At 36.8% G+C, this 23603-nt stretch overlaps 1 protein-coding gene across 1 annotated transcript in view; it reads right to left on the reverse strand.

Annotated features, from left to right (window-relative positions):
- Positions 1-23603, reverse strand: part of LOC109090031 (vascular endothelial growth factor C-like) — a 33727-nt gene that overhangs the window by 1450 nt on the left and 8674 nt on the right. Inside the window, exons 2-6 of the mRNA XM_042758635.1 lie at positions 21862-22072; positions 21448-21638; positions 16654-16793; positions 4057-4160; positions 708-1026 (exon numbers count right to left, since the gene is read on the reverse strand). Of these exons, the coding sequence (XP_042614569.1) occupies positions 708-1026; positions 4057-4160; positions 16654-16793; positions 21448-21638; positions 21862-22072 (965 nt within the window). The remainder of the gene's footprint in view (positions 1-707; positions 1027-4056; positions 4161-16653; positions 16794-21447; positions 21639-21861; positions 22073-23603) is intronic.

The raw sequence follows: 23603 nt of genomic DNA on the forward strand, positions 1-23603 counted from the left end.
TGTCTAACATTAACAAAGATTAATAAATGCTTTAAAAAATATATTGCTTATTGTTAGTTTATGTTAACAAATGCATTAAATAATGTTAATAAATAAGACCTCAATTGTTATCCCACAGACTTTAGGCCCCACCATAGACGTTTGATTCCTGCTCTCACATAAACAGTGTAAATCATCTTAAAATGACGTAATGGTACAGGGCCATGGGGCTGAGAAACTGAAACTAATAGAAATGCAGATATTTCAGTTGCACAGGTCAGAGAGGGAAAGAGCATGAAAGCCACATCACACTAAACATTTAGTAAATCATCTTGGAGCTGGTTAAACTGATACTGTTTATGAAGCCAAGCATTTATTTTCCCTCCTTGCTTTCTATATATTCTATATATAATGCTGTGTGAATTTCTGCAGATAAAATCAAATAATTACGGGAAATTATTAGATTAAATTACATTTAAAATAAATTACAAAATATTAAACAGATGACTAAAACTAAAAGGAATTGTAATGGCTCATGCCCTGTCAGCATAATTGATACAGCAAAGTGAGGCAGAACCAGCAACCCAGCAACATGAGCTCAACCAATGACATGAGTTTGGGGCGGGACATTCTGTCCCTCCAACGACAGACGGTTATGACACAGTCCCTCAGTATCTGAAAAGGCAATTGTTTTACATTTGATAAATAAAAGCAAACTCTTTTCTCACCTGCATGTGCCTGGGTGGAACCGCCTTCCTTTTAAGAAGCACTTGTTAGGGGACTCTGTGCATTCACACACACATTTGGTGCGGTTGAGAGGCTGACTACTAGGACACACCTTGGCGCAGGTGCACTGGCAGGTGTCCTTGTTGAAGCTCTGTTGTGGCCTGCAGGAAGAAGGCTTCGCTTTACACACACACTGACAGGTGTTCTTGTCCAAATAGTGGTGCGGTCCACAGCCTGCCATTCGCAGCTCTTTTCGGCAAACACACTGACAAGTCTCCTCATCCAGCTCTTTGTCGGGACCGCAGAAGTCCTGATCAAAGTCTGCAGATGGAGAGAAGAGAAATAAAGAAGCCATTATTTTATGTTACAACTTATTTTTACATTTGTGAGGAAATCTTTTGTCAATGCTATGGAATGCCTGGCCAATTCCCAGACCGTTACACAAGTAAAGAACAATGTCCAGCATGCACATTTGTCAGACATGATAAACTGTTTAGCAATACAGCCTTTCTATCCAGCATTCCTTATGCTACCCCCAAAAGGTCTAAACAGATGTTTTACTTTACATCTTGATGAAAACATTACATTCGGTGGCTAATTCAACTCTACTACAGTATCTTCCTTCCTTTGTTTTGGAGTGTAGAAAATGGCCTAAGAACTTGGCTGAAGAGGGAAAGTGAATTCCTGTCACGAGTGTTTGTGTTTTCTGATGATTAAATAAATCACAGCCACATTTCAAAGAATTAGAGTCATCTTGAAGAGTTTATAAACAGTCACATTCACTTTTTCTTTAGCATGTTGTTGCTCTACATATGTGCAGAGTACCTTGCAGAATAGACAAAATGTTGATGACATTTAAACCAGAATGATTTTAGCTTTAAGTTGTTGTAACATTCATGGCATGTCAATGGTATTTTTGTAGTGTGGTTTGCCATTGATGTGTCAAGACATTTCTCTTGGGAAACTGCTCAGTTAACGTTAAATAAAAAAAAAACACTATATTTGGTTTTCACTGGAAAGATACCATACTGGTATGGTTTTGTTGGAATAACCACATTTAAAAAAAAAAATCACAAAACAGAGGGATTTTTTTAAATATGTCACTGTAGATTCAACTCACATATATGATTTCACAGAATGTATTCCCTCTGAGAGATATGGGGTTTACCTCATTTACCATACTTGAGATTCAAGTCAGCATTTATATTGTTTAGAATAACATGGGGAACACATTTCTGCAGGTGTTGGATTTAGATTGTTGTTTCTGAAACACTTTTAGGGTATTCAAAGGTTGGATACATGGTTTTTATTTGGAAATTGGAATGCTTGGTTAAATGAGGGTACATATAAATATAATTTGGTTCAGTGGAATTGAGCAGATCAGATGCAGTCTGTGTAAAATCATTTTTGGGCACTAACTTCTTTAGGACCAACGACAAGACACTCGCTTTGTCCGGACCTATTAATGTATTCAAAAATACATTCAAAACTACATTTCATACTTGCAATGATTTGCAATGAATACACATAATTGGGGAAAAAAAAAATTCACACCACACAGAAACAAAAGAAAATATACCCCATACTGCAAAATTCTGTTTCACAAGCACCAAACAAAATCCAGCTAAACTTGCACGCTCTGACAGCAATCAGTGTTTTTGCAATGGTTCTCTGTCATGGTCAAGCCACATAACTGCTCTCAAAGCATTTCAGCAATGTTTATGTGCCTCAAAGGGCATACAGAACAGACATGGAGAGGAGGTGGAAGAGAGAGAGTACTAGTGGAAACAAGATGACCATTTATATCACTTCATATCAAAAGCATCAGTTCGTCTTATGTAACCTGCCACTGTAGCAAAGTAAAATCTTTCACTACTTTTTGCTACTTTTGAGTATTTATATGTTTGAGAGGGAACATATGAAGTTACACAACTGGAAAGAGGTGAATCTGTAATGCTAATAGTAGTGAAAATAAGCTGACCCACAAGGTAATGTGCTATTACTGTAAGCAGTATAAAGCTTATCTGTCACAGACTGAGCCAAGTAAAAGGTGATGTGGGACATTTCCATGAAGCAAGCAAAAAGTCCCGACACATTCCTCCTAGTGTGTCTGCTTTAGCAAAGATTAATTTCACCTGTTTCACTCCCCAACTGCTACAGTGGAGCTGAACGCAAATCTATTATTCCATTTCAGCATGACAGTCAACAAAATTGGCCAGCATGCTATAGGAACATAACCATCCACACCAAATCAACCTGTCTTTTCAAATTTAATATAATGCCCCAATATGTGTGTAACTGTTTTTAACTGCCCTCACACATTTTTATGCCTATTTTAGCCTTAGGGTCTTCTATGCATTCTTATGCTGTGTGCATAAACTGCTACATCCACAACAGGTCTGACCTGTCATATTTACTAAGCGTAAGGAAGATAAGTATGTCACTACCATCGCACTGAATCTGAATTACATCATGCTCCACTTGCACAAGAACTCAGGTTTGAGATCAGTTAGAAGGGTTAGAATGAATAATTATTCCATTTTAAATGAGCACACTTTGCTGGGGATGTTTTTGTTTGGCTTGAACAATTGCCACAAAGTTGAAAGCAGCTATTATGGCAGCTTTCCTCTCTATAAAAACGCAAACGTGTTTTTGTAGGCTTTGTTTTGTTGAGACGTAGTCAGGGTGTTGATTGCTGAGTTTTGCTCCGTGATTGTGCTCTGCCTTCATGATAAATGATTTTCTAAATTCCAGAGTGGACATCAGGGTTGCACTGTCACCACCCATTCCAAGAACAGCACATATAATATAATATAAATAATTCATATTTAATAAATGTGTGCATGAATAAATATATTTATTCTATGCTTTAGTTACTGCATTTAGAACTGCATATCAATTACATTACACATTAACAACAATTATTTATTTATTATTATATAAATAACAAAATAAAAAAAATCATAAATTATTAAGCTGTTCTAAATGCAGTAACTTAAGCAAATTAATTAATTATAAATTTTGTCATAACGTACTAAAATGCTTCATATATTTCCAGTATGACTCATCACGTCTAAGAAGACAAACATATATCAGCTGGCCAAAATGGTTAATATAATAATTTTACAAACTTTTTTTTCTCTTGTAAACTGATATATTTCTGTACTGGTGACTGTGTGCCAAATTATGTTGCATAAATTCCAGTAGTGCTGAAAGAATTCAATTAATAGAAGTTCTCTCATCAGTTGGGTCCCTCTTTCAGTAGATTTATTTCTTTTTCATACAGTCACGCTCAGACACACATACAAAACACAGCACTGTAAGGCTGTAAACATGTCCATTAGCACTTACCAGAAGTTGGCTTTGAAAAGAGGGTGTCGGGTAGTGGCACACATCTGCACAAGTGATTACTCCAGCTGTGATTCTTTGGGCATGTTTTATTTGCCACATGACATCTGTGGAGGAAATAAGTGATTAGCAAGGAGACAGACAGTAGCTTTTTTTTTTTAAGAAATCCACAACAAAAGGCAAAATAACAGTTTCAATTCAACAAGGACTGGCTCACATAGACAAAAATGTTGACGTAACTATTATAACCCAGAAACTTATATTTCATAGACACACCTCTTTTGATCACTGTCTGTGTGTCTTAGCCTCACTGCAAATTAGCCTGTTTGTGTTCTTTGATTCAATAATAAAAAGCCATACTTTCAAAGAGGACATGGAACATGAGTTGACTGGCTACAAATATATTTCATTCTGATCACTGACTTCCTTTCTTAAGTAAACACACCTCATAGGAACTGTACAGTATATTTTATACTGTGTTCTTAGTCTGGCATGACTGTGGCACTCTATCAACAGGATGGAAGATGCAGAGTTTTTTTCAGACAGAAGGAAGGAGGGAGTGATGCTATCAGAGTCCCTTGCTGTCCTGCTAACCAGTAGCACATGGTGTAGTTGGCATGGAGGTCTTACTGAATGAAGTAGACGCACACTACAGTCCTTTAAATCATGAACAGTATGGGGCTGATTCTTACAAATAGCTTATTCAGATGCCACAAATACTGCAATATATTTTTAAGAACTAAATCCATTGCATGTTTCAAACTTGTGCAATACACTAAGAATTGCAATTCATTTCTGCAACTGAATTAGATTTCTTAAACTGTTAACCACAAAAGGTATATGGAATATGTGACTTTCATTTGACATTGCTCAATTCAAAATTATGATACAACCAACTGGCATCTATTTTTTTCCATTCCATTTATTTTCCAACTCCAACACTGTCTGCTAGGAGGATCCAAACTGAAGTCACAGACAAGTTCAAACTCATCTTCTTGTCTGCTCCATTATCCATCTATATTCTCATGGCCTCAGATTTTAAGTCCAGGCTGCAGGTACTGGGCAGTGAAATCACAGGCTTCAACCAAGATAAACAGTCTATGATCTCTTTTATGAAGTGATATGAATATCCAAAATTGGAAAGTGGGTGTTACGCTAAGAGTGGACTGACACTGGTGTGAAGCATTGCTTTGCTTTTCTATTAAGTGTGGACTGCAAATCGTCTGGGGTTTGATATTGCCTGCAGGCAAGAAAAATGATACGGAGCAACCCATCGAGGAAAGTCCTGTTCTATTAAACTGTGTGAGGAGGTAATTTCTAAAACCTGTTTGAGTTTCAAGGCATCTTTTCAATTTGCAATGAGTGTAATCAGTGCATATGCATATAGTTTTAAACATCTGCAATGCATTTACATATATCCACACCTGTAAGTCATCAATAAACCTCAACAATGTGCGGCCTAAAGAGATTAAGTTTTAATTACGACTTCATCTGTAGATTATTTGGGAGTCAATTCATAAAAGATAAATTCTAGCCCACACTATTTTTTTTTTATTATTATTAGCATCTCAACAATTCTCAGAAACTGATGTACTGTTAAAGTAATGTTCTGTAGTTAAACTGCCATAATCCTACAGTCCAATGAAACTGAAAGGGCAAGAGCAATGCTTTTCCTGACCCCTAGAAAGACTCCATCCACTAAAAATGTCATGTAGTGGCTCACTATGAAGAGAAGCTAGCGAAAATTCTGGGAAAAATACTAATAAAGAATGTTGTGTTTAAAATGGCTTTCCCTCATATTTAAACAAACATCCTGTGCACATTTTCAGTAAAGGGGACAGAATTGAACACTTTTGGTTTGTGCTCCTTTACTAAGAAAATGATTAGCCTAAACATTTTTTAAAATTTTGCCTTAGACATCTTTGACACGTCATTGTCAATTGAATTATTTAAGGGGTCATATGATGCTGCTAAAAATAACATTATTTTGTGTATTTGGTGTAATGAAATGTGTTTATGTGGTTTAAGATAAAAATAAAAACATTATTTTCCACATACTGTACATTATTGTTTCTCCTCTATGCCCCACCTTCTGAAACGCATCGATTTTTACAAGGCTCATCGGTCTAAAAAGCAAGGTGTGCTCCGATTTGCCAGCTATCCAGTGCATTGTGATTGGCCAAAGGCATCAAGCGTGTGACAGAAATGTTACGCTTCTTAACATATTGTGATGCCCTGTCCGGCCGGAGCGATGAGACATAAACATAAAAACCATTATAAACGTGATATAAACATTATTTCTAGTCTCGTTTTTTCAACGAAACAGCGTCACACACCGCGGCCTTGAGTGAGCGGAGGCCGGAGGCCTAGAGTGAGCCGCGGCCGGCTTGAGTGAGCAGAGGCCGGCTTGAGTGAGAAGAGGCGGGGGCAGGCTTGAGAATGGTGCGGCCGGTGGATTCGACGAAGGAGCTTGCGGCAACCACATGTGACGACCCCGGGCTGGAAAGCCAATCCAGCAATCCACAGTGCAAAGTTGATGTATTTCCTCAGCAACCAGCACAGATCAGCTCCAGGCATGACGAAGCGGAGATCGTCCTCTTTTGGAAGGCCAAACAAAGTAGTTTCGCTTTCACAGGGAAACACACAGCGTCTATACAACACAGCGGCAGTGACAACAACAATACTACAACGATAATAAAAAGGTATGCCTTCCTTCTTTGTGTGAACATCTGCGCGGCGTTATGCAAATCTTCCCACATACTGATGTAGATATGTGGGGGTGTGTTAGAACGAGCCATTTTAGGGGGGTGTGGACAAGTCTTAACTTTTATAAAGAATATCTCTTTGGATTTGAGACTTTAGTCTTTGCAACTTTACAGATGTTCTTTATTCACCAAGATTTTGTAACACTCCAAAGAGAAGGAAAAATTGAAATTGCATCATATGACCCCTTTAATTTACAGAGTTCAAACAGAATGCAAAAGTTGAAGTTGCATTCAGTAGAATATGTGATAAATATAACAGTTTTGGTGATACAGTACATTGACGGGAGGGAAAAGAGATAACAGTTTTAAAAATGTATAACTTATTGTAAATATTACGCGATCACAACATCCAAAATTGCTCAATGAAATAAAAATACTGAATTTAACTATCATATATAAACTTTGAATAAACTTTCAACACTTCAACATTACTGAAACTGGACATATTTTAGGAACAGGTAAAGAATTGAATTGTGTGTGCTAATATGACATGACTACAGTAAGTGTGTTTAAGTTTATTATTACCAAATAATGTTTTATTATTTCAGCTATCCCTACACAATAACCCAAATTACCAAAAAATGACTACGCAATGACCGAAAAAGCTTTGGTGCAATCTTTTTTAAACACTTGCAGACTTGCAGATCATTGCATATTGCAACACACTGCAATCTGAATCATTCATGGTAGCATGCTATATACTGTATTGCATGCCACAAGTTCTGTATTGTTTACAAAGTATTGCCGTTTCCTTATAAGGGCCTAAAACTCTGGAATAGCCTTTCTGATAATGTTCAGGGCTCAGACACATTTCTTTACTTAACCATTTACATAATGCATGTCATAACCTTTTATCAAGTTATATCGGATCAAATGTGCATGATTATCTTTTGCTTAAAATATTATGAACAGTAGCTACACTATTTATTCTGATTCTACCTCAGGAAGTAACTAAAGATTATGCCAGCTCCAGTATAGATCCAGCCTCTCACAAAGATTTAAATGACCCCAACACCTGTGAAGAGATGACACCAACCTCTGAATCAGTATAAAAATGTCTAAATTTCCCTTAAATTGTAATCATTATGATCACATCATGTAACTACTACTTTATTGTGTTCACTGTTTCTGCTTAAATAAATATGTGATGTTAACTAACTGCAACCTCTGAAGTTGATTTGTATAATCTTAGAATTGTTCATTTTTTTCATATGGACATTACTTTGACACAGTATACTGTGAAATACTGTTATATAAAAACATATATTTTTACATATAGGTTTTCTGTGTGATTTGCATACAAAGAAAGTGAAGACGGTACATTTTAACTGAGTTAACTTTGAACTTAGCCAGTCAAATTTAGACCCAGACCCCTCTCTCTCTCCAAGCCTATCCTCAAGGAAACACCACTCATAAACAAGTCCTCAGAGAGCAAACTGTTCTTTTTTTTTTTTTTGAAGACAAAAAAAAAAGATGTGGAATTGAACGATTAGGTTGGGGACATTCAGACCCATGCTATTTATTACTTTGTCACCTCCCTCTCTCTCTTTCTCTTTACCACCCTCCACTCTCTCATTCTCTTTGTTTTTGTGAGTTTAATTGGCTTGGGCATAATGTCAGGTCCCCAGGCAGATTTGGCTTTAGAGTTATCCAGCGAAAAACCAGGCTCAGATGTGGGTTTCCCCTCTAGATCAGAGAGACACGAGACTTCACGGTCTGCCCTCAACCTTTGCATTGGAAGATATGTGTGTCTATGTGCAAGTATGTGTGTGTGTTTGTTTGTTCAATCTTACACCCTGCTGAGAACTGACTCGGATGTACTGTAACAGCTCCAGTTACAGGTCCACTATCATTAACCTCTCTTGGCTAAAAGGTGAGAGGTCAGGACCAGTTAGCATGACCCAAGCCTGGATCAGGTCCAACCAAGGACCATTCTCATGCATAGATCAACCCTCCTGTCTGGCTGTCCATGAAATCACTGCTTTTCCACCTAGACAGCATGGGCGATATATTACCCATGTAGAACTGTTCATCATTAAGGGTTTGTTCACACTGCACACACATCTGACTTGGGTTTTACATCTGCTTTTGCATTTTCTACTAAATATCCAATATTCCATTACAAACAAACAAATGCATACATGCATACTAATATAAAAAATAAAAACAAAATAAAATATAATATATTATGCATGCCTAGCCGTTAAGTATGGACAGAAAACTGAAAATTAGGCTTTTGTGAGCATCTTACAAGATGCATGAGACAACAATGGACAATATATGTTAAAAAATTGCTTATTCTTCCATTTATCCATATTGTGAATGTTTTATGAAGATAATGAGACAATAATCTGTAATTTGCATGTCACAGATGAGTTAAATGCAGGATGAAAAAAAAACTAATTTCGATTAAACCATGTGATGCATCAGAAGATGCATTAAAAAAGTGGTTTAAATCTGGTTTGTAAAAATCAAAGCTTTTTTGAAATTCAGACTGCTAACAGCTAAATTGTGTCAAATACTCTTAAAAGTAAGAATATTGATGCCTGTCTGAAGGCATGTGAGGGAAACTTGAGCAACCACTGAATACGTTTGTTTATAGCAACAGTAGGTTGAGTGTTGAGTGTATTGAGATCACATCCTACTGAACACAGTATGTGTTATGTATTTGATGACAGAACAACAAGTTTTCTGACACAATGCACTGTAAACACCATTACATGTCAGACCGCTTTGCATTCTAAACTTCAAACATACCATGCAAGCTAATCAAACAGATGTTGGCATCATTAGTGTTGCTGGTGTTTACTTAGAAAAAGACAAACAGGTTGTTGAATATCAGAACCGTGAAATAAAGCAAATTGCCGACTAGGCCTGAAATGGTTCAGTGGTAAACTACACATGCACAAGGTTCTCAGTGTGTTTTCAATTACCATATACTCAGTGGCATAAGACAACACATTCCTGAGAACAGAGGGGGGAGTTAAAAGGACTTATGATATGGTCCACCCGAGGTGGAAGAACACCTTCTGGATGACTAACATGTGCACCTTGAGTAACGCAAAACAGAAGATACCATTTAGTCTAGCAAGGTGTCAGGAAGATAATAAGCTAGGATAACTTGGGGAACATGCTTCTAATACGACTACGCTGCCATACACATCCATAGGCCACATACTGTAGATTGAAAGGCCACAAATTCACAGTCCCACCTCTACAGTAATTCAACAAGCCCATATGTTGTTTGTTACACAGAGCTCATTCGTTCTTTGCTGGGGGCTGTCTGAAGAGGTCTGCAGCTCAACTGATTTACATTTAAAAGTCTAAAGAGGATATAAATATCCATTTTCCATATGTTAATGTAAACTACGCTACAAGGGATAGTCAGCCTGCACTTTGAATCACATTAAAATGTCAAAATAAAGGTCGGATTTTCAAACATTCGCATATTTCACATCAACCTCTTCACTCTGTATTTCTCAATGCTGAAAACACTACTTATCATACCTACAATAATGGACTGCGAAACATTCCAGGAATACAAACTGTGCAAGAGATTAAAATCAGTTGCTGTAACCAGGAGATCTTCAGATCAACAGAATAAAGCAGTATCGGTGGTATGTATTTTTATATCAAGATAAAAGTACGCATTATCGCAATATTGTTATTTTTGCTGGAAAATCATTCTAATGATGTTTTAAATAAGGAATGATTGATGACAGGCCAATGAATTTTTAGAAAAATAATGCACACCTGAGGTTTTAATGCACCCATGACACAAAGTGAAGTGGTAAAGTGGTTTTGCTATTGTAGGTTCTAAAGAACTTTGAAATAACTGAAATCATCTGACAAAGTGGTATTTTATTTATTTGTTTATTTGGATCCCCATTAGCCAATTTACTATATATTGTAGCAATAAATATTCCTTTAAAGATTTTTTAAACCTCATTTAACTTAATAAAATATATGGTATATCCAATGGCAAATCATTCCATATTTTCATTAAACATTACATTCCGTTACTTTGCATTGGTTTTTGAAACAATGACCATGACTAGTTCTAATATACAAAAGTTGACAGTACAGGACATTAGGAACTCTAGACACTGAAATATTTCTAAATAAACAAAGCAGGGAAATAATTATCCTTCACCAGTTGCCAACCTAAAGTTTTGTGCATTCTTATAATATTAGCCCTTCTACTACAGTTTAGAGTGAGTCGTGTAGCTCTGTTCTGGACTAACTGTAATTTTTCCAAATCTTTACTTGATGCACTAGACCACACCACTGGACAGTAATCTAAAAAAGTAAGAACCATTGTTCACACAATTTGAGAAATGCAATATTTGTATTACATTTTGCACATCTCTTAATGACTGATAGACCACTTCCCATAACTGTTACCATATTTTCTGTTTTGACCACTTCAGTCTGCTGTCTTGTATAACTCAAAGAAGTCTGGTTTCTTCAACCTGTTCAATAGGCACACTCTTTACAGACTAAAGAAACTATTTAACTGTGGTTTGAATTCAAATTTAGAATTTGATACAAACACAAAGCTTTTGGTTTTTGTCCAATTTAGAACTGAAACATATGGAACTGTAATGCAGCCAAAACCTGACTGGAACCACTTTAGCTGTGTGTTTCCTAAACCATAATTGCACACTTTAGAAGGTCCATCAACAAATCAGATTAAAGCATTCAACATCCCCCAGTATAAGCATTACATAACAATGGTCCAATTACTTTTTTGATACTCTAGTGAATTAAATATGGTAAAAATATTCTCATTATATACATATTTTGATGCACTTGGACACAGAATCATATTATTCAACAACATAACAAAATAAGTCACATTCACATTATGCAACACTTGCACTAAAACAATCTGAAAACAGTAACGCAGTATGAATTTTATTGGATGAGCCATGTTTGAACACAACAGTTGAACACATCGATATTAATGTGCATCTGCAGCATTGGTTGCCAACTGTAAACGGCCTACAGTTGATCAGATTAAACTGCAAATAAAAAGTTATAAAATATCCATATAAAAATATTTCTATTATATTTATATATGAAATATAAATATTTTATATGCATATTTTATAACTTTTATTTAATTTTGTAATAACTTTTTATTTAAACTTTTTTTTTCTCGTTTTGATTCTAATTCTGACTTGAGTGGTTTACATTGTAAGAGCCCTGCTAAAACATTGTTTACATTGTAGACTATAAGAATTGCATCAACAGGATAATGGAGTAAGGGAATGGTGCTTCACAGCTCCCTCCAAATTGACTATGTATAAATAACTATGCCATTCATTCATTCTTGGTGTGTTAAGTTCTTTCTTGAGAAGTTATGTAAGAACTTAGTAGTTTACGAGAAATAGTGGTAAAACAATAATAAAATCCCAATGAATTGATGAAAAACACACACGCACACTGGCATATAAAGAGCATCTGAGGGTCAAAAGTCATTAGGTAATAGTCTGAGTTGTATTTGATAGCCCCAGTGATGTCTGAATGTTTCTCCTGCTGGAGATTCTCTATTTTCCTAACATAGTGAATCATCACCTCCCAAACAATACAGAGTGAGAGAAAGTGAAACGCAACAACGAGCCAACTGCAGATAATCACTACCAGCCCTCTGCCATTTCATTGCACAAGCGTATATAACACCAATAGGGTTTATATGCTACGTTACACTCTAGACCACGCTTAAACACGTACGTTTTCTCCTTCACAGCAAGACAGCGAGACTTTGTTGACACCTTGAGGTCCAAAGCTGGACGCTTTAAGGGGACCACCCTGCGTTAAACCCCCAGTGGTACAGACTGCCCTTGTCTTTATCAGATGGCACAGGTTTGGGCAGGATTTTTTCAAATGTAAGATTAGAATCAAGATGAAAGCATTCAAAGCTGACCTGGAGTGATCTTGAATTAATCTGCCCTTGGAGTCAGATTAAATGAAAAACGTTTCTTATTCAAGAACAAATTCACAAAGCACACTGTGCAACATGGAGGAGATTGCAAGACGGCTAGTCCCCAGCCCGGTTGTTGACCTTTACAGCTGTAAAGACAGCTGTAAACAATTAAAGCACACAATAAATGACGTCAGCTAAAGGTAAAGATGCACGTCCGCACTGAATTCTCCATCTCTGAAAAGTGGCATTCTAACATGCGCAGGCGTTATGCGCTGTCCCCTCTTGCGTGAAAGCTAGAGAGGAATGAGGAGATGAAGCCTCAGTGTGTCCAGGAAACCAAAACAACATATAACACACTTCCACAGTGCAGGTCGCCCTAGGAACACATCTGCTTTTTCTTAAGCAAGGCCTGGCTGCGCAGGACCTAGTGGGGGGATGATGCCTCTTTCCTTTTTACTCCCCTTACTGCAAATCATTTTGACAGGGTATGGCTTAAGAAAAAACAGTGCTGAAACACATAACAATAAACAGTTCTTTTCTTCAGTTCTTCACCGAGAGACTCGTGGGTTGCTTTTTTAGCATTTTAACATGTTTCGATTTGACATGAACATATTTGATGAATACTTAAAGGGTTAGTTCACCCAAAAATGAAAATTGTGCCATCACTTAGTCTCCCTCATGCCATTCCAAACGCTTGATACTTTTGTTATTCTCATAATCAGAGTATATCTGACAAGGCAATAGAAGATGAAACGTGCTTGCTTGATGCCCGAGAACCTATTGGATTTGTTCTCACAAGTCAAGCAAGTACCATATTATATGTGTTTTGTATATGTGCACTAATCAATGATTATATGTGAATAAAAGCCTTATATTAATCATATAAACTTAATTGTGTCTCTTAAGAAGACTTCAGAAGATTCATATGGATTACTTTTGTCTTTATGACATGTTTCAAAGCATCACAGTTTTGATGGATAAGACTTTTAATGGAAGTAAATAAATTTCTCAGTTTTCATTAAAAATATCTCAATTTGTGCTTGTAAGTTGTATAGCTTTGGAACCACATGTGGGTGAGTAAATGATGACAGAATTTTCATTTTTGGGTGAACTCTTTAACTGTTTGATTTATGGAAGCAGTTTGGTGTTGAGTTAGAAATTTTGGAGACATTCATAAACACAATCAATGAAGTTAATGTAGCTAAACTGGTATTTGCCTAGTGCTAGCAATGCCTTGATTGCACTTTACAACACCAAATGACGAAATGACTAACCAGCATCAAAAGGCATCCAGCAAATTCTGTAAGCTAGTTCATATTTCATTACTGATGTAACACCTCTCTTGTTCCATCTGACAGGGAGTGTTTTGGTAAACAAAGTAATCAGATGTTGAAAGGCAGCACTGCACTGTATATGTAAAGGCCAATTTCCTAAATGTTTCACCCTTTGCCTTTCCCAACATGGCCAATATCTCTGTGATGCTTCCCCTCTGGTTTGCAAACAGATCTCTGAGCAATGAAACAACAAACTGGCTTCCTTTGCCACACATGTGGGATCGATAGGTTTCCTCTACACAGAAAGAGCAGGCACTGTTTTTGCACACAAAGCATGCATTATTAACAAGCCTTTTTCCACTCTTTTTGTCTCCTTTCCTCATTGTGTGTACGAGCGAGTCACTGTTTAGCATGTCGACTTCTGTCACGGACAAGCGAATGGGCTAATCCTGCGTTCTTTGAGAGGATAAAATGGTAAACATTACACAAAGTATGCGAGGGAACAACGCAGGGTTGAAAACAAGGGCTGTGCTTCATTCTAAAAAGTACTGAGAGATAGAAAACAGACTCACGGTTCCAAATCTATTCAAGACAGTATTTTGCAACTCCTCTTTTTTTTTTCTTTTTTTTGCGATCAACGCCTTTAATGTTTATACAAAAACACAATGGAGGCTGAGCTACATCATGGTTACTGGCATGCAGAAACATGACACTAAATCACAGCCATTCCAATAACCGTAATATAGCAACCTCCAGTGATTTATTGCTTTTATACCACAATGTTAAGTCATCACAAAAACAAAACAAAGTGATGGTTTAGTAGTGTTTCATTGGAATTCATATTTCATGGTCTAAAACAGGGATTCCCAATGTCTAGGGAGTTCTCTTAACCTGCTTTTTGGGGAACAAATTAAGATTTATGGTGCAATTATATAATCTGCTAAATACTAGATATAATGCAGCTAAAATACAACAAGAAAATATTCAGTTGACTTTGTGAATATTCAGTATTCAGTGAAGTGGTTGTAATCAATCTTTCAGAAATATCTTAAAATCTACAATAACCTAATAATTTTAGTAGTGAGGAAATTTTTTTAACGTTTTTAAGCTGTTGATATCTGGTAATCACATTAAAACAGCAGTCAAATATGCATAAAAGGTCATGTGTTCAGTTCATGTGCATTTAGTTACAAATATATAAGCAAATCTACGAGTTTCGTGATAATCTGAATAAAAGGTACATTAGATAATGATTAAACATACATAATACAGAAATGCTAAGCATGCTAAGTTGCATTGTGGAAAACTTCAGCTCAGCTGAACTTTCGAGCTGATGCAGCAAGAGATTTGAAGATAGTTTTACTGTTGATTCATCTTCTTTCTCAGTTCACAGTTTTCGCCATGTGTCTACGCTCTGCTCTACGCTCATTAAAATGACTCCTCTGTCTCTCACTGTGGCGGCAAGGGAAGTTGCAGAGGCATCAGAAATAAAGAAAATGGGTTTGGGACTAGAGGAAAAAAAAATATGTTTAGGCTTATAACTTTCTGTTTCTCTTTATTTCTATGCTCGCTAAAATGCAAGGCCATCAGTCTTGCTCTATGTATCAAATTACGCATTTCAGTACACTGAAGAAGATACAATGTGTGCCACAATCGGAAACAGTATTTTGACTTGAGTTTTAGCAAGCAATAAATACTCTCTTGCAGAACTACTGTGAGCTTTTTGATGTAAATACAGTATGAGTCAGGGGGTCATTACATCCTATGTAGTCAGCCTAAAATGATTAACTCTGGATATCTAGTTTTTCACCCATATTGTAATTAATATGCATTGTTTTATGCACAATATGCTTTTATCCCGAGTAAAAAAATATACTGAAATCAGTCCCATGAATTGTGTACTTCCAGCACTGACAGTTAGATACCACCAGCCAAAATAATTAATAAACAAAAATCTATTACAAAGAACATAAATATAGGCCTTCTGCATCAGGCCACAAAAAATACATGTGCTTTGTAGCTCACTTGTCAGTGCTGATTAGTTAATCAAGTCTGCACACTGCATGGTAAGTTCATTAAGATTCCCTCCTGGGATTTTCCTGCCTGACAAAATTCCTAAAACAAAAGATGAACAGGAAGTTCTCTATCAGCCTTAACAATGGGTGGCCACACCACACCTCTAATATGAAAACCAATTTGATAAGCTACTGTACGTCATTGGGTACGCAACTACATCCAAAATACACACATCAGTGTAGCCACATATCCGCTGATGCAACACCACACAGGGCCAAAACAAACACGGAATACAGTAAAGTCAGTATATTAAAGCCTTGGTGTGATAGTTTATCTCTTATATAAGTTGCGTATCTGAGGAAAAATGCATTGTTGGTTGGCGCCACCTAGCATGCATGCGTGAATTAGCAGAAGGCGAACAATCGTTTCGCGCTCGGTTCGCTTTTTCACATCATGCCCAGTGTGGAAAGGCCTTTAGTCTACACTGACATTCTATTCTAAACTCTCAAATATTCTAAGCAAAAGAGAAATTAAAACATTCCATCAAATCATCAAAAATCATCATCAAACTTCAAGAATAGCACTTAGGGAGAAGTGAAGAAGTGTTTACACTTACTCTGGTAAGGCCCTTCGAATTATTGAGTGCTGCTGTCGGTACAAATCCTGTTTTGACAAACAGCTGCAGGAAGTGTGGTTGGCGAAGCTTATGGTGACTGGCTTGGGCCCATACTTCATAGGGACTGTGATTTCAAACAACTGCAGAATGAAAATGGAAGACAGGTCATATTTTCAATGAAATAAAGCTTGAGGTAAGATGAAAAACTGCAAGAAGGGTTAATTAAACTTTAAGGAGTATGCTAGATGTCAAAATGAATCGTGGGCAGCCAATTAAATTTAAATCAGGATTAATGAATGGATTTATGTCATAAGGAGTTGAGCAACTGTGATTACACAGAGCATTTCTGCTAAATCAGTGTACAGACACAACCACAACTACCGTCTGATCAAACAAACTGGTAAGAGGAAATGGGTAATGGGGAACTTGTACAAGATAATTTGCAAGGCAGGCAAATACCGTTAGATCCTTTCAGTTAAAACTTCCTCCTGCTATGTTGAAACATTTCAAGGAATTTACGTTGAATGTGCGCTTTCAAAGAACAGCTATGCCTTAAAGCATCATGGGTTCTGACTAATATACATGATTCGACAAATTCCTTAAAATGACAGTTTACTCTGATATAAAATTTTCTTTCATCATTTACTCACCCTTATATTGATCCAAATACATATGACTTTCTTACTTTCTTATAATTGGTCAGATTCCCTGTCAATCAAACTCCCAATGGTAAATTTTCTGCTATATTCTATGTGCTTTGATGACTTACAGCATCATAATTTCACCGCCAAACGTTCCCTTCTGTGCTATGAGTGTTAACTCACCACTTTCATGGTGATAATACTTTTATGGAGATAATGTATCTTTTCTGAAGTCTGAAGGCTTCAGTTGACGTAAATGAAAAAGGACATTGTGTGTGAAGAAAGTCTCACAGGCCTGGAACAGCACGAGGCTGAGTCACAGATGACATAAAATTCATTTTTTGGTCTCTATTGTCTTGTCTACTCGTTATGCACCCTGTGCAGTCACTTTGAAATGAATAATAGCTGCTATAGAAACCTAGAGAACCTCATGTTCAGAACCAAGGCAGTAAATTCTTTTAGCAGGACAAACAAACAAACAAGTTTCCAAAACCTCTGGAATGTTAAACCTCCCACATCAGCTCCTGTTGGCTTAACAAACCACTCTCAATACACACATAATGAATTGTGTTTAATGAGAAAAAGAATAATGAGATGTTACAGTCTCTGTCTGACCCTACTGGTTGGCTCACTTGGCAGAGTTTCCTCTCTACCGCTCCCTTCTTCTATGCTTTTTAATTACACATAGAATCATGTAGCTACTTTCTAATTGCATATTAGGTACTGTACATCTAAATAACTGCTTAAGCATTCAAAATCGGTGAAAATGTGCTGTATTGGATGAGCTCAATCCAGACTGCACGGACAATACAAATCCACAGTGTCAATATAAGAAAAATATTTTTACTGTCTTTGAAAGGGCCATTAACACTTAATAGTAATCAAGAACAATGGGAAATTAACAACCCATTTCTTCTTAGCATAGACTGTATGGGTAAAAATGTAATAGGGTCAAAATCTTGGGCAACAGACACTCTTTCTCTTTGATGTTCGAAGAACTCTATAATTTAGTTATTAACTGCTTTTAACACGACAAGTGATCCCAAAAGCTTCACTTGCTCACCCTGTAAATGTGTCAGCCCACCAGTCTAACCCACCAGTCAGCCCACCATGATAAAAACACTTTACTGCAGTATTTACAGTCTACTAGGCCTGGGTATTACATAGGTGCAGGTGAAACAAGGGTCAGATGAAACCAGAAGTCCATTTAATATGTTTTTTCTCTCTCTCTGAGACTGATGACAAGTTAACAGGTTCACTAGCCACAGTTACTTCACAGATATACAATTGGATATTTCACTCTTGTAGGTATATTTAAAAGCTATGTTGTCATTACATTACATTGTGCTTAATGTAAATAGCTTATAAACTCTAATACCAGTAATTCAATTAGCAACCATGTTCATCTATTGCATATTTTACTCTTGACCTAGTCATTTTGTCAATGAAACCTGGATCTTATAATTTCATAATCCAAATGTTACTAAGATATTTGGAAATATCTTTACATTGCATCTGCTGTTCTGGCTTTGTGCCCAGAATGGGAGTTTTACGTCTCTGGCTCAGTAGCGTGGACATGGAGACCTTGACCTGCTCAAGCCGCTCAACTGGTGGGAGGGTGTCATGGTTTAAATCACATGAGGAGAACCCATTGCCTGCTAAGGTCAGCCCACCCAAAATAAGTGGGCAATTAAAGTAGGCCTTCTTGCAAATAATTCACAGCCATGACCTCCCAACCAAACCCCTGCTTCGTCCACAACTCTTTAAATCAAAGCTTAACTGATCATCTGAGTTCTGTCTACACTGGGAGTAGGCTTTAAAACAAAAGCAGACGCTTTTATTCAAAGCAGTAATAAACATTTTGATTGAAGATTGTTTAAGTTTACTATGTTATTAAATAGAGAAATGGATTTATATATGGTGTAAGGTGTTAGTTAAGGGTATGCAATATAGAAATTACCTGTATATGTATCTGTATTTGATGCAATGGAAAATAATCTGCATCTGTATTCAGATAGAACCAGATGTGAGCGAGGCTTAAACCAGAAGCGGGCTGAACCTAAGCCTACATCTACATTCATCCGGATACATTTGAAAACAGCATTTTCATTTCAAAACTCTCTGTCCACATTAGAGATTTCAATAATTTTCTAAAAGTTTCTCTTCTACACTGAAACTTCAGAAAAACAAGATCACTGAGATTATACAAACCTAACAGACTCGAAGTTCTCATGCCATTCTTTAAATTTTTTATCATCTTTGCAGGTCTGGTATATGAAGTGTACAAAGTAACATATCTTTAGCAACAGTATGAAAGTGAATATCTACCAATACAATATGTTTCACATGGCTAAAAATGGTTTATTTTCAAATACATTTCAAACGTGCATAATTTTTTAATACCTCCGCTTTCATAGTCTACGCTACAATGCCAAAACAATGTTTTCAAATGTATCCACTTGGGAGAGTATTTTTAATAAGCTCAGTTTTTGCAGTACAGAATGCTGTCTCAGTGTGGAGAAACTGATGTAAAAATTTATGTAAAATGAGTAGGGGTGTGACGAGACACTTATCCCACGAGACGAGATGAGACACGAGACTGGTTTCACGAGAACGAGACGAGATTTTTAAACTTTTTTAAAGAAATCCTCAATGATGAAATATATAGGGAAAAATCATCTTTTATTCAACTGAAAAACACAAAATGCAAAAAATGTAGGTGCATTTTGAAATCAAATTGTACTTTATGGAATTAAACATCAATTTTAATAAATTTTATGCAGGTATAAACAACATGTAAACACTGCAAAAGGTTTTGCCACAAACTCAACTGATAGGCAAGTAATTGCACAAAATTAAATAGCATACATAAAAACAAATAATAAACAACACAAATAATATCCCTTTAAAGTAGCAGTCAATCAAGTTTATTATTTAATAATCTATTTTCCACTTTAATAAAAAATATTTTTCCATTTAATTTTTCTCAACTATTTTTTAATAGTATATACATTTTCACATCAATTTATTAAAAGTTTAACAAAAAATACATGTTAAGGGCCCTATGAAATGTTTTATTTTTTCTCACCATATTATTTATAGTTTTTATTGTTACCAAATTCTGTGTTTTAGCATGTCTAACTATTTGAATGCATAACACAACTTAATTTATTTATTTAATTTTTTCTTAAAGTAGCCTTATGATTTTTTTCCCTCAGAAATTCTGTGTTGTGTATTTACATTTTTCTGGTTATCAAATGAAGGCATAAAACATTAATTTCATCATTTATCATTTAATTATTGAAAATTAAGCAAACTTTTTTTTGGCAAACAAAGGGTATTTACTATTAAAATTAAAACATGGAAGAAATGTTGTGTGATTATTCCTTTAAAATAATGTTTGTTTCATTTTAGTAGTAATAGGCTGTGTACACTATTGTCGTTATTTAAAACAGGACTTTTATTTTGACGGGTTGTCGTGAATACCTTTACAGTTCTGTGTATGTGACATGAAGTGACTCTCAATGCAGTTCTGGAGATGTTGTTCATGTGTTTACGTCCTCATTTAGTGAGACGGCAGACGCTGAAATCACCGCGAGCGTCACGCCGCTTCAGTGTGTGTTTGTGTGTAATCCCCGCATCTGCGCAATTCATTAACAGAGACAGGCAGAACATGCAGGATTCAAATTTAAATTTCCGACTTCTGCGGCTTTATATTTACAGATACTAGTCCATATTGTGATTTGATCTAAGTGTAATGACCTACTTTTGGTTAACTAATTCAAAATTTGAGAAATTCCGTGACATTCCGCGTTAAACTGAATTCTGGATAAAGACTTCAATTTTCCTGCTATTCATGTGGCCACTTGCATAATGTGAACATAACATCTTACATACCTTACATTACATACCACTGGTGAAAGGGCCAGTGTAATGCAAATATATCTGAAAGTTCTGCACGAGGATATCATCACCTTCTCGCGAGACCAGTAAGATTTCGCGAGACACGTGGGTTGAGGTCTCGTCACACCCCTAAAAATGAGTGATGTTAAATCAAGCTTAAACATTAATGTCAATACTGCTCACCCATGAGCATCCCTCCTTCACACAAACAGATCTGTGGATGCAGACACAAGCTGAAAGCAAAACTCACCGTCTTACTGACGTATGAAGTGCTCATGTTCTTGCACACTTGCTCCTCACTGTTACAGCAGCCCCCACATCTGTAGACAGACACGCAGGGTGGTTTATAGAAGGTGTTTGTAGCTGCCCCAAACTCTTTCCCCACATCTAAACAAACTTGGCGTGGCATGCACAGGGTGTTTCTCCACTCTGTCTGAATACCTGGAGGAAGCGCAGCAAGACAGGAAGAACAGACACATTAAAAAAGGCCAACAGTGATATGCATGGATTTGTATGCACTCCAATTATTGAAGATCACGGCCTGACACATTCTTGGCATCCTAAAGAAACTTTGTCTCCGGATGAGACAAAAAAATAATGACAAAAAAAAAAAAAAAAAAAAATGCCAGCACAGCCTGTGCCAGTCCTAAATTAAGTCACTCACTTGTAAAAATATCAAGATCGATGAAAGCAGCCGCATAGGAGGCCTCCTCCGACCTTGTTTCTGTGGAGGTGTGATCTCTGTAAGGTAAGTGCGATCCCATCTTGGAACGACACTTCAGCATGCTCCAGTAGCTGGGGTAAACCATCCTCATGAGCTCGTCCACGCTACCTGCTGAACGCAACTGCTCCATCAGGTCTGGTTCTGAATGCTCCTTATAAGACAGAGAAACAGAATTTTAAAGAGGGCTTCATCAGTGTGCTGGAATGGAACATTGCCTTTCTACTACAACAGTTAAGCATGCCATATTGGATATATCCCAGAGTGACTAAGAGAAATATCAATTGTTTTTATTGCATGTTTCAATCTCTCATTGGCTTAAAAAAGATGGTTTGGGACTTTACTCACTCAATCAATATCTTAAAATTCAATCAGCGATCATAAACACATGGGACTGACTTTTCCATTCACTTGACAGTCAGAACAGCACCACGTAAGTTATGCCGCTTGCACCTCTGTAAATATCCTCAGAAGATGTTTTCTTGCTAAATTACAACAAAAAGCTACAAAAGATTAATTTAACCATATACCTGTAGCATTTTATGTTTTGTTTAATCAAGCTGACACAACAAAACACTGTTTCCTCATCAGATGGCGTCTTAAAATGAACAGCTACATAATCAATCATCAGATACAGGTAAAGGTTTTCCATATCACAATGTGTGAAAATGAAGTGTGAAACTGAGAAACACAAATCATGCTTTAATTGATGGACTGGTCAGACCTCAGTGGTCTCTCGCGACCCAGGCAATTGACAGTACTGCTTACTCAGTAAGCTGATGGGTGCGATCCAGGGTGAAGATGGAGCTGTGTCTGACTTCAGCAACAGACACCGCAGCCCACGCAATCAAACCCAAGTCATGACCTCCCCGTAATCCGCAGCAGAATGAGTTTGTAAGGAGTGTGAAAACACCAACAGCGTCTGAAAACAGCCCAAAGTCCCTGATGGAAAACGATACTGCTGTCTGGGACATTCCAGGAAACATGCCCAGTTTACCCACATGGCTGATCATGGTGTCGATAAAAAAGTGCACCCTCCCCCACTTGTGGAGGTGTTAAAAAAGTGAGAAAACACAACTTGAATTGAGCTTCAACAGAATTCCTCATCCCTCTTTAAGGGGGCTGGTCTTGGTATTGGCCCAGTCTCTATCACTTTATCCCTTTTGTTGTTGAAATAAGGCAGATCACCAAGTTTACAGCAGAGAATTTATATCAAATGGTAGGAGCTTCCCTTACTCTTCCATTTTTTGTTGCAAACCCCATTATTTATATACAATAAAATTGTTTGGCTGGATAAGCACAAGCAATGATTTTCTAGGTCTCCCTACTTATCTAATTTTCAAAGGAGATCCTCAGAACAAACAAGAGCTTTACAGCTAGAGAGTTTGAAAGTATAAACTTGTAGGCCTTTCATAAGCAAACTAAACTTAAACTTTATTATAATACCAGACACTTCACTTTGCCAGAATCCCACCCTCAACAATAAAAATGTAACCATTTATGTGAAATATGACTTTAAGATTGCATAGTTTCGAATGTTATCATAAAACATTGCTGAACAAGATTTTAAACCCACATTGTTACCTGCAAACATTCAGTTGCACCGCATACCAAGGAAAATAGCTCTAATCGCGGTAAGAGGAAAAATATAATCCTTGTAGGAAATGACTGCTTCTCCCTGCATT

Source organism: Cyprinus carpio, chromosome A1, assembly GCF_018340385.1.
Source record: "Cyprinus carpio isolate SPL01 chromosome A1, ASM1834038v1, whole genome shotgun sequence".
NCBI classification, from domain to species: domain Eukaryota; kingdom Metazoa; phylum Chordata; class Actinopteri; order Cypriniformes; family Cyprinidae; genus Cyprinus; species Cyprinus carpio.